This window comes from Nilaparvata lugens, chromosome 12 (assembly GCF_014356525.2).
Source record: "Nilaparvata lugens isolate BPH chromosome 12, ASM1435652v1, whole genome shotgun sequence".
NCBI lineage: Eukaryota > Metazoa > Arthropoda > Insecta > Hemiptera > Delphacidae > Nilaparvata > Nilaparvata lugens.
Window position 1 is genome coordinate 22,646,043 of NC_052515.1, and position 13,057 is coordinate 22,659,099.

At 32.6% G+C, this 13,057-nt stretch overlaps 1 protein-coding gene across 1 annotated transcript; it reads left to right on the top strand.

Annotated features, from left to right (window-relative positions):
• Positions 1–1,017: 1,017 nt before the first annotated feature.
• LOC111063638 (cytosolic endo-beta-N-acetylglucosaminidase-like) lies at positions 1,018–6,797 on the top strand. Its single transcript, XM_039439166.1, has 5 exons — positions 1,018–1,239; positions 2,070–2,266; positions 3,547–3,657; positions 4,425–4,565; positions 5,766–6,797. Exons 1-5 carry the CDS (start codon positions 1,027–1,029, stop codon positions 5,875–5,877), a joined length of 774 nt encoding a protein of 257 aa, XP_039295100.1. The 5' UTR covers positions 1,018–1,026; the 3' UTR covers positions 5,878–6,797.
• Positions 6,798–13,057: the final 6,260 nt, after the last annotated feature.

Here is a 13,057-nt window from a genome sequence, read left to right on the forward strand (position 1 = left end):
TCAATAACTAGAAAACTATCAGTCAAATTTTAATTGTAAGGAAATGGTTTGAAAGAGGGAGAAATTTCCTATAAGATTCATATAATTAGTTGGCGTACTTTGTTTGGCGTTTTTGAACTTTTTATGAGCGTTCAAACAGTTAGGAATTTGGCTTTGAAATCGACGAATACACTTTATTTAACCTTGAGCGCTCATAGATAGTTCAAAAATGCCAAAAAAGGAACAAATTATATAAATCTATTGGAAATTTATTCCTCTTTCTAAACATATCCTTAGAATTAGTTTTTGATTGATGGTTTTCTAGTAATTGAAGTTTTTCAAAAATATCGAGAAATCGATATATCTCGAAAACAAAGGTCGATATAATAAAATTTCACTGAACATTTTTTGTTGCAAATTCTATGTAGAATCTATGGTCTTCGGTTGTTACACCTTTCGTGGGACACCCTGTATAGTGGATAGATGTGATTCAAGCTATCACGGTAAATCTGATCTGATATTGATTATTGATTGACATTGTTAAAAATGGTCTATTCTTTCAAATATATTTTATTTGTTAAGAAAAAAGTTTTTCCATGATTCAACACTACATTTTCATAATCGAGATGGAATATTTGTATAGTTTATCATATTTCTACATATTCTACAAACAATTTCGGAGTTGGTAAAGGGTAGAGCTATCTGCTTTGCCTAATGACAAACAAGGATAACAAACCAATGTTAATTAGATTCTGTCTTTATAACCTGAATCTCACTATAGACTATCTACTAAAATCAAATAATAAATACTGATCAATAAAAGGAAGTGATTGTTCCTCCAAATGTGTTCATACCAGTAAAATACAACATGAAGTACTTAAAATAAATTCGATTATTACAACAGCTCAAGTTTTGATGGAAGAAATTAATATAGAATTTTTGTATACAAATTGAAATATTTGATTATCAAATAAGCTATCTGAAAAGTTTTTAAATAAGTGAATGTACGTTTGTGAAAAACTATATATATATTTTAATTTCCAGGCGATGAAACTCATTCACAAGCACGGTTTATCGACGGCAATATTCGCTCCTGGTTGGACTTTTGAAAAATGTTCAAATGTTGAGCTTTTCCTACGGAGAGAGATGCTATTCTGGAGCCATATCTGGCCCTATCTCTTCATCCATGGACCTGTCACACTACCCTTCAAAACGTCATTCTGCATAGGCCGAGGGAAAAACAAATGGCAAATGGGAAACGTATGTATATTGATTTTTTAATCAAACAAGTCCTCGATATCTAATTGACCGAGTGAAGTGAGATCTAAGATTCAAGTCGACGGTTTTGCATTTCTCTTTATGTTTATATGTTTTTATGCTCCGCATTTACGGCGAAACGCGGTAATAGATTTTCATGAAATTTGACAGGTATGTTCCTTTTTAAATTGTGCGTCGACGTATATACAAGTTTCTTTTTGGAAATTTTGCATTTCAAGGATAATATAAAAGGAAAAGGAGCCTCCTTCATACGCCAATATTAGAGTAAAAATCAGACTATAGAATTATTTATCATAAATCAGCATGGATTATAAATTGCATGCAATGACGCATGCAATTCAATATCTCAATGTAACTTAGTGAAAAAACAGCTGTTGTGTAGACTATTAATTGCATGCAGTGAGGCGCAAAGTATTTTCTTCCGACTTTTCTCTGCTTTCAACTCGGTAAGCTTTTGATGATAGTAGCAAGGTATCTATAGATACCTTGGATAGTAGCATAACTGTTTACATAAAATTATTAGCATTTTCGATACAACAACCCAAACAACCATTAGTCGTTTACTCTGATGGACAGTATTAGAGGAGACTGAACCACTAGTAATAAAACTCTAGAATATTGTGTGAAAATATTACAAATTTATTAAAAATTTACAAACATGTTTCAACACCTATGTTCTGTATGCTAGGTTTTTATTATGGATAAATATCAACAAAAATAGTATCTGAAGTCCTTGAAATATTTTGGTGTTGTTGATTTTTCCAAACTGTTTGATATGTCAGGGGAAATTATCATTATTATTTTTTTTGTAGATTGTTGGAGATAAATGGGGTTGCTTAACAAATCAGCAATACCAACTCTCCACTTGCTATTGTCCTGGTAGAGAGGATGGTGAAACAGACACTACTAGTTGCCTCGACATTGCTACCAGCGAGTCTTTTCAAGGTGGTACTTGCATCGAAATAGTAAACCACAATAACAAACTCGAAATAAACAAAAGCATGATCAGGTAAACAATAATTTTCGCACTCCTCATTTCATTCTCCTTAGTAAATATTTCAATCAAACACTCAATCAATCAATTTATTCAGCCTGACGATACAGTAGTACATAAGGCTATGTCTCAAAGGCTATTCAATTACTAAAGGCTACTTAGTACAATATTACTTTTGACTTGGAGGAATATGCGGCGCAGAGAAATTTGAGGGAGATCAGCCAATTACAGTGATGGATAGAGTCATAGGTAAAAGCGCAGTTGCCAATTTGTCGATTAGATTGAGTTAACTCAATGCTTTCAGAGAGGAAACTTTGTAAGTTTAGCATGAGGGCTTGGATACTCACTAGAAATTAGAGAACGCTGGCTGGTTCAGAACGGTAACATCGCCGCCGTTGTATCCCTACCACTGTATGCCTTCTCTGCTGCGCACGTCCCTCCCAAGTCAAAAGTAATTTTGTACCGAGTATAAAACCGTTCTCCTCGTCTATAAACTTTAGTGTACTAATACAATCTATAGTCTGCAAAGCTACGAGAAAATCCCTGGATTGTATAGTTAAATATGATTATTTTTAATTATTTATTATACTTATTAATGTAAGTGGAGAAATAATATTGCCACAATATTTTTAACTTCACGTACATCAATAACTAACAATAATAGAATGATAGTAAGTAGAGATGCAATCCAGAGATTTTCTGTCGCTCAATTTGAGAACATCCTGGAAATGAAGCATTTCTATTCAAGTTAATTATTATGAATCTGAAATTTGTTCAAATTGCAATTAATTCATTTTCAATTTGTTCAAATTCCAATTTATGCCTTCTCTGCTGCGCACGTCTCTCCCAAGTCAAAAGTAATTTTGTACCGAGTATGAAACCGGCCTCCTTGTCAATAAACTTTATAGTGTACTAATACAATCTATAGTCTGCAAAGCTACGAGAAAATCCCTGGATTGTATAGTTAAATATGATTATTTTTAATTATTTATTATTCTTATTAATGTAAGTGGAGAAATAATATTGCCACAATATTTTTAACTTCACGTACATCAATAACTAACAATAATAGAATGATAGGAAGTAAAGATGCAATCCAGAGATTTTCTGTCGCTCAATTTGAGAACATCCTGGAAATGAAGCATTTCTATTCAAGTTAATTATTATGAATCTGAAATTTGTTCAGATTGCAATTAATTCATTTTCAATTGTTCAAATTCCAATTTATACATTTTCTATTTGTTCAAATTGCAATTTATACATTTTCTATTTAATAGCTATTCAAAATTTTTCAGATTATTCACGTGTGGTTTTTCTTGTCCTGGGCAGATTTTCATAGAATTAACTTACAAGTCAACTTCTCCCATAGCATTGGTGCTATTTGTTCAGGATGAGAAACGTATCAGGTAAGAATCTGCTGTAGTTCAGTAGTCGAAACTTGTATTTTTATTTATTCATCTATCTGTTTAATGATTTTTTAATAATTTAATAATAAAATAAGTATTCCATGACTACTTATCAGAAGATTAGGAATTGCTATTGTTATCAAGGCCAGTACAACCTAGATCAACCGTCACTGTCACATCATCGTTGAAACTACAATAATTGACAATAATATTAACAAGAAGATTTATGTGCGAGTTTTTCGTATTTTTTCAGCTTTTCCGGTTGGAAAAATATTAAAAAATTTCGTTCAATTAATTATTTGACTTCACTGGCAATTAAATAATTCAAATATCATGATTCCTTCCTTGATATTAAATAAAAATCATCTACATGATCAATGAAATATTGGTTCAATTCTAACTAATAAAAACAATATATTGGTTTTTTAAATGTTTTAATCAAAGGGTACTACAAGTTTGTATATTGTTTTTATTAATTTGAATAAAGTAGTCCATATAAGTGAAGTGTTTTTATGGTTCAATTCTGTTTCTAAAGCATATATGCATAAAAAACTTGAGAACTTACATTCCTTAAGCCATATATGATTATTCCAATTTTACAATTTAGTTCAATGAATTATTCATTTGTTTAATCATTCAGAATCACACAACTTGTAGAAATGTACCACAGCCACAGGCTCAAGCCCAAAAACGGTTATCTATTTATTAATTCATCAATGATAATAATTAATCAAGTAATCTGTATTTGTTTTTTTTTTACATTTTAGAAAAGTGTTCTTGACCTCAGTGGATTGTCTTGTTGAATTGTCAGATACCAATTCTAGAGTGAGGAAAATCGAAAGAAATTCACACATTGATATCCTGAAACGGGTTTCCAAGCAAGTTCATCAGAATGGTTGGTTAACTGAGTGAGTATTTTCAATTAATTTAATAGATATTAGTTGCAATTCTCAAGCGGACTCGCCATTGTTAACTAAGTCAATTTGCAATAATGTTTACGAAATACGGTGGTAAAACTGATCAGATATCATCGCAAGGAGGCTAACTTCATGTCCTGAAAGTTTAGTTTCATATGGATCAATTTAGCCGTTTTTGAAAATAAGTAATTTGTCTCGTTACTTATTGGATGACCCTCGTCGAAGTCAAGTTCCAATAACTAAGTTTTTGTGAATTACTCGAAAGAACCGTGCTCAACTTTTCTCGAAAAGTTGTTCAACTTTTCTCAACTTTGGTTTTTTCAAAACCAAGTTGAAGTTTTAATGGTAGTTTATGCAACAGATGTATTAGAAGAGTTTCCTATTGAGCCGGGAACACTCCTGTCCGATCCCACTGTCGGACGACTGATGTATGACATCGAAATAGATAACGGACTTGAATGCGGCAAACCCCTCCTGTCTGTCGTAAGACCTGTTCCACCCAACATAGAAGATCGTACATGAGTCGGTCGGAACGCTGCCTATTATAGGCTATACATTGGAGTGATCCGTGGTCTAGTGGATAGAGTGCTTGCGTAGCAGCATAGAGATCCCGGGTTCGAACCCCTCTCATTACCAAAGTTTTTTAACCAGATCACTCCCGTGTTATCGGATGGGCACGTTAAACTGTCGGTCCCGGCTGAAGTATGACAGTCGTAAGGCCCATTGACGGCTTAAATTATATATTCAGGCGGTGGAACATTCCGAAAGGGAACTCCCCACCAACAAAAGCCATACGAATTTATTTTTTTATAGGCTATACATTGTTAAAAACGATCTGGCAACGTTGCGGAGCTAGAAAAGGGTAGCGTTATCTGCTTTGTCGAATGATAGACAAGGATATCAACACCAATAATCAAATACTGTCATTATAACAAGGACCTCACTGTAGGTAACATTTCATCCATGTCTGGAAACGTGTTCATTGTAAGTTAAAAGTTATAAAAACTAACAGATAATAAATAATTTGTATGTTTATTTGCAGCACATTTGTGTACGATTAATAATCAAATACTGTCATTATAACATGGACCTCACTGTACATTTTTCCATGTCTGACTCTGAAAACTTGTTCATTGTAAGTTACAAGTTATAAAAACCAAACAGAAAATAAATCAGTTTCTTTATTTGCAGCGCATTCGTGTACGATTTGATCGGCAGGACCATCATCGAAATAGATTTTGTAAATCTTGGTGTTGAGAAATCTACAGTTCTCCTTGGAGAATTATCGCTACAGAAAAGATAAATTAAAGTACCTAGTCACTAGACTAGTAAAATAGAGTACAATGATGTAATAGAAGCACCTGTTACTTCTACCTATTTTTGGATTTGCTACTTGATAAAAAAGGCTATGGTCAGTGCTTCCCAACCGTTTCTCTACCTATCAAAATAATACAATCTATATTATAAATTGTTTCAGCTATTATAATGTATAAATTGGCTATATGGTCTCTTGTGGAAAATTGTTGAATACTCAAAGATTTACTGAAGATATATAATTCTATTAAAAAAGTTATGCAGATCTCAGAATATGGTTAATTTCAATTTATTATTTGTTCCTATCGGAGCGAACAATTCAAATTCGAATTACTTCTATTATTCAATGAATTCGAGGAACAAAGTACATTACTGCACCCTCATATGAATAGACTTTCCAATTGGATGTTTTGTCTGTCTACGAAAGTAATTGTAGAAGTAATAATAATATAAGGCTACAATTATTATTTTAAATGCCGATTATACATTTTTCAAGAATAGGTGATAAAATTGAGGTTGATTCATTGGTGTCCAAAGCGATAGTTATTGTCGAACATACAATCACCAAACTCCTTAAATACTAACTGAGAACTCGCTTGGCTCGTTCAATAATTATTGTCATAAATAAAAAAAAAATGATGAGTCTACTTTTGTGATTGATTTATGTAGTACTGTACTCAAGTTTAAAATATTTTTCAAGTTATCTGAAATTGCTTTGTTGGAGAGAGATATATTGATTGTTATTATTTCTTCATATTCTATTGTTATAACATATTTACGAAATAATATAATATTTTGCTCAATTTTCCACAATATTCTAGCTATAAATATTAATTTGAAACCTCATTGTTCCATAAACGTGATAAATTTATGTATTTTTAGATTTTATTAAATATTTTTATAAGCGTTCTCATGTTATTGTTCAATCCTCACAATACCTTACCATATTTTTAATCTTGAATGATTGATTTTATCTTCAGCTAAGAAAAATTGAATTGAATATATGGAGGTGCATGAAAAAATCTGGTGCATGGAATTCCAACATTTTGAAGCTGTGTGAGTACTACTCCATTTGCAGTTGGGAGATTTGTGCTATTTACAGTAGTTGTAATACTTAGCCTACATACTTTGTTTTGTAGAAGTGTTTATAGTTTTACATTGTAGTTTGAGAATGAAAGTAGTGTAATTTGTCTCAATATCTGCAGATTTGGAAGTAACTACTGTAGTAAATTTCTTTTTTAATTTTATTTTGATCTTTCTGATAGCTTGTTTTTTTTTAGTTCGCCCAACAAGGCGTCTACTAGAGCTTTTGAAATTTAAATACACATTTTGTAGTAGAAAAAGATAAACTTATTCATATATTCATGTTAACAATTTATTATTCTGGAATTAAAAAATTAATACGTCTTATTTCTTTCCCCAGTGGTTTGGAACTCACCTCAACTGTAGTTTCATTTATTATCCTTTCAGCAGACGCGCTGTTGTAAAAAGTACAACAGTGTCAGATTTTTGGCTGCACAAAACTATTGAATGGGGTGGTGTCAGTGAATGTGTGTCACATATGCATTCCAAAATTTTCTCCCCATTTCTCCACTGAGTTGCAGCATCAATCTAGCAATGGTTCAGTCTTTAGGTGCCATATAGTCGGGACAGTGCAAAACTATGATAGGGAAAGACCTGCATAAAGGGACTGTAAACGTACCAATAAAAGAATTGATGGCTTTGCTTGGTCTACATTATTGGGCTACGAAATGGTAATCATTCATTATAGGCGTAAAATGATCCAATGAGATGAGAATAGTAATAATTATACAATTAATTAATATATTTTGACAGTAAACAGAGTACATAACACTTGGAAAATTGGATGTTGTAAAAATTACAACACGCTACTGCTCGTGTGATTGAGTAGGGCGCGACTACCGGAAGGTTATGGTATATCAATACGTTTTCTATTAAAAGTATCATGAAAAATGAAAAAGAATGTTTATAAAAAATACAGTAAAATGAAATAAACAGCATCCAGTTCACTTACTTCAAATGAATGATCAGCAATATACAATGCAGGATGCTCTATAAATAATAATATTAATTGAATATGTTATCTTTTGCATCCATACCAACTGTAATAGAAACCATACTATATAACTTATTATTACAATTTATCATTCAATATTACTATTATAATATGACTAAAAGTGAGCAAATCTTTCTGAAAATTGAAAATAATAATAGGCAATTTTATGTGCAATAGAACGGCTTAAGTGAAAGCTTCTATAGTGAGATTCTCTTCTAACTGGCTGAATGGGAAGCTGCAAGCAGTGATACTATTCATAAGGAAAGCTGACAGTTTTAAGTATCTATATCTTACTGAACTGTTTCTGTTTTACAAATTCAATGCCATTGAGAAACAATGAACAACAAATCAATTCTCACTTATTTAGTATTGATATAGTACATAATAGAAATATAGGATATTAAAATAAATTTTCTAGAGAAGTTGAAACTAATAATGCTAGAAAATAAGAGGAACACCATTAAAATGGATGGTAATAGAGTGTTGGGTAATATTGCATCTTTCAAGTTTTAACCTTGTACTTAATATAATAGAGCTTGGAAGATTATCATAGGTAGTCCAGAATAAATACCATTTGGAAGGCCCAAGTGACCTTTCCTCCTCTGTCATTAATTTAATATCAGTTTAAATCGTTTTGGTACTCTGCTAACAAGTGACTGCGGTATCTATTATAAGAACTCAAATAATATGTGTTTAGTAAACTAAACTCTTTTTCTTTCAATTAGATTCTTCAGCTATTCAACTATGTGCCGGAAATAACTGAAAATACAATATATAACTGAAAATAGTAGAAAAATATTGTTTTAAACAACCCCTGAGTTAATACAGTGTGGGGTCGTTCATGTTCAAAAATAATCAATTATATTGTCAAATTTCCATCTGATACTCAATATTATCATACTGTAATAACATAGGTGATAAAATGTACACTATGAAAAGATATATTGTGTAATTTCGCCGTATTAAGGTGGAATAAAAACGATAAAAGAGATTCAGTCTAACCAAAAAAGACCACTGCAGATGATCCCTTAGTGCATTGAAACTTAAGTTTGGCTTAATTAAATTATGTGGACAATATCGTTTTTATTTCACCTTAATTATAGGTAATCTTTAATTAAAAATCAGAGCTCTTTATAGACACATTTGAACAGACATTCATTTTTATTGATGGAGAGTGAGGTAGGCTACACTACTTCCACAAAGTCCAATCTAAACTTCCTACTTTATTGTTAGTCTGCTATTTTGTATTTTTCGATTCATAATGTGGTAAGCTGACCAGATTTGTGAATACCTATTAATATGTTAGAATTAAATTATTGATTTGAATTCAAATTTGTTCATTTAGGATTAAATTTTAAATTCCGTGACGGAAACGTTGATTTTGTGTTTGACGTTTTCAAATCGCTATGATACGCTAAGTTATCAATATTGGGCTGAAGACTCGTAATGAAGACAGAACCAAACAATCCAAAGTCCGATAATTTGATTAAAATTAATGGAGTTTTAGACGATCCAAAAAAATCTGGTGTGGCGCACTCACACAACTTTCCTTGCCGTTATGAAAATTGATCACCTGACGCTAGTGTTCCCGCGCATCTCAAGTCTACTATTCAACGATTTGAGCCAGCTGGTGACAGGGCAATAACGCTGGAGACACACGAGCTCTGCTATCTCTTCATAGTATTATTAATAGATTCAACAGTTGCCAACACTTTGCAGTTGGATAATCACATTTTCTCAAATTTCGAGCTTATTTTTGATTTTAGGTGAAAATGTTACCGAACATTAATTGTAGAGATTCTCATGCTCAATCTTTTCCACTCGAAGAAATTTTTCTTTCAAATTGTATCTGAAGCCTGATAATTGAGAATCTCTGAAATTTTTACAGATATGGGACTTGTGGCAGTTGATAGAGCTTATCGATGACTATTTTAGGTATAACTTTAACCAAAATCGTTGGAGCCGTTTTTGAGAAAATCGCGAAAAACCCTGTTTTTGACAACATTTTCGCCATTTTAGCCGCCATATTGAATCGCTTTTGATCGAAATTGTTTTTGTCGGATCCTTATATTGTAAGGACCTTACGTTCCAAATTTCAAGTCATTCCGTTAATTGGGAGATGAGATATCGTGTACACAGACGCACATACACACACACACACACACACACACACATACATACAGACCAATACCCAAAAATCACTTTTTTGGACTCAGGGAACCTTGAAACGCATAGAAATTTAGAAATTGGGGTACCTTAATTTTTTCGGAAAGCAATACTTTCCTTCCCTATGGTAATAGGGCAAGGAAAGTAAAAACTATAAATTTGGTGATAAACCAAGTACTGTACTGTGATTGTTAATTTAAGGAAAATTTTCCTTCTTTCCTAATTTTTAATAAATTATGGTACCGTAACGAAGTGAGAGATCGGAGTAGAGTTGCTCTTTGTTTAGGTTTCGCTAGGTTTATTTATCCTTTGTTAGGAAAAATATTGAAAGGAAAATATTTGGAGAGTTTATAAAGAATAGGCGAATCAATGATTCGAGTCTCATATTTATAAACTCAAGATTAGACTGTACTGATCCACTTCAGTAAACAACTTTTAGCACATCCCCATCTAAAATAAGCTACCATTTATAGGTTCCCTTACATAGTTCCACCTGTACTAGGCAATTCCCAGTTGTAAGTATCACACATGTAGATATATTTACGGAAAATAATAGAAAGCTGGTTTTATTTCTACTTTTTGCATTTTTTACTTAATTTCCATTGGTTTCACTTCCTATAAGTACCGTTCCTTTTTTCCGGATTTAGCAACTCCCAGTAGGAAGTAACTAACACACATGAGGTTATTTAAGGAAAAGAATAGAAAGCATAGAGTACCTAGGTGTGGAGTCAGGAGTGGAGATGTTTTGCCCATTTTGGTCATTCGTCTCATTTCGAATTCTCAGTTGCTTGCCTCTAGTGTGCGCCCCTTACTATACGAATATAGTAGATCCTCTCTAGTTTCTAAACGGTTATTAGATCCAGATAAACACTTTCAACAGGATTAGTTCTATTGTCTCCAAATACAGTGTGATAAGATCTGTTCTATCATGGAAAATTCTAGACGAATGTTTGAGTAAGAATGTAGTACGGTAGAAAATATCCAGCGTCTGAAATGGATGATGTCTATATGTTCAGGTACCTAGTTAGTTTGCTTTTAAAATGAGGTAGGTTTTGTAAATGACAAAACGATACCTACAAAATAAAGAGGAAAAATCATATAAATTATATGCATTATTATATGATTTACATTTTGATAGTAATTAAATATAATTACAAAATGTATAATTTACTTGAATTTAAAAAAAACACTTTTGAAGTGAAAATGCACTTACTGACAGTCTGATGATGACCAACAACAGGTCGAAACGATCGTCACTACAAAAGTAAGTGTATTTTCACTTCAAAAGTGTTTTTTAAAATTCAAGTTTAATTTTAACAGTGAAAAAGTATGGATATACAACAGTATAATTTACATTTAATAGCAATTGAGGAATTGAAAAGTTCTACTGTTCATACATGAAATCAAACATTTGGATAATATTCAAATCAGTGCTCACACTCTGCTCTCATCCAAGATATACAACATAGCCTACTCTCTGTATAATAAATAATTGTCAGGAACTACGAAGATCTGAGCTTTGAGATAACGTATCTAATTTGATATTTTTCCAAAACAGCCAATTAATGTGAAAATCATGTAAAAAAGTAACAAACTTAGTTGAATGTCCGCAAAAATCTTGGAAAACATGGAAAGATGTGGTCAATAATCTGCCCTCTTTTGAATGTGGCAAAGATTTTTTGCATAATTGGCTTGCCGTTTTAGTAAAATGCAGTGACATAACAAATTGAGAAAATTTACTGATTCACCTCCCATACCCTTCAATGAAATCTAGCCGATCCAAACAGTAAAAAACTCTCTGTGAAGAAGATATAGCGGTTTAATATTGAAATACTTTAATGAGAGAGAATTTACTCCTTTGCTATCTAACTAAGCATAAAATTCAAGAATCAAATTTGATTTGATTTATGACCAAGAAAGCAAGAAGAGTTTGTTGGTTCCTTGAATAATTTATCCACTATGTAGCTGTCTGATACATTTTCTATTTCACTCTTTTATAATTATTTACTATATTTTTTCCAATAGATTTTTGTTGCATAATGCACAAACATTTACATACAACATTACAATGCATCACATTGTATGCATCAAAATTTGAGGGTTTCTCCTTCCCATGTATTAAGAGTTGGTTTGTTAGGACTTTTCTATTTCTACTGTGTGAATCATGAAAACTTAGAACGGTAAGGTACCGTATAATATTCACTTCTTGTGATCTTTTGAAGTTTACAATATTCTGCATAGGCACAGAGAAGATAACTTTAGAAGAATATACTTTCCTTCTACTTTGTGGCATAGGCCTGCATCACAGAATAAGTACAGAATGGAAACTTGTAATAAATCGCCTATCTAACCAATGCTTTTTACATGACCCCAATACTAAACACGTCACGTGACCTTGGGAAGTTCCAATCCTGGTATTCCTGGTCTTCTGATTGGCTCGTAGCAGTGAACGAGATCAATTGATCCGGATCATTAAAGTGATCCGAACCTACCATCAATACTATTACAATGCGGCGCTTCCTAACAAGATGGCGGATTTTAGCGTCAGGGTACTAGCCAAGTTTCCGTACTGTATGTATACTGTGCCTGCATAGACGCTGTAATCAGCTGTTGTTTTCCGAAACAGCTGGCTGGCTGGCTGGCGGCTGTTTGTGAAACTGGCCTGAGTTACGAGGTATTCACAAACAATTGAATTCAATACCAGGCGAACAGAGCTTTGTAGGAGTTGCACTGTTGTCGCTTCAGCTCCAGCTTCACACTCGTTGCAACGAAACTCTTCCGTATCATTTAAAAAGCAACGGTCTCCTTCCTGCGTGTCTTTTATGCCATTCCCTCTCCAGTTTAGCATACTGTGTACAGAACAGAGAGTATAGAATGTATATTTGTTTAGTTATACATTGTTATATATAAATTGTTTAGTTACATT

Coding starts and splice junctions, on each gene's coding strand:
- LOC111063638 (XM_039439166.1), top strand. CDS start 1,027: ATGAAACTCATTCACAAGCACGGTTTATCGACGGCAATATTCGCTCCT. Junction 1,240..2,069: donor ACAAATGGCAAATGGGAAAC/GTATGTATATTG, acceptor TTTTTTTTGTAG/ATTGTTGGAGATAAATGGGG. Junction 4,566..5,765: donor CAGAATGGTTGGTTAACTGA/GTGAGTATTTTC, acceptor CTTTATTTGCAG/CGCATTCGTGTACGATTTGA.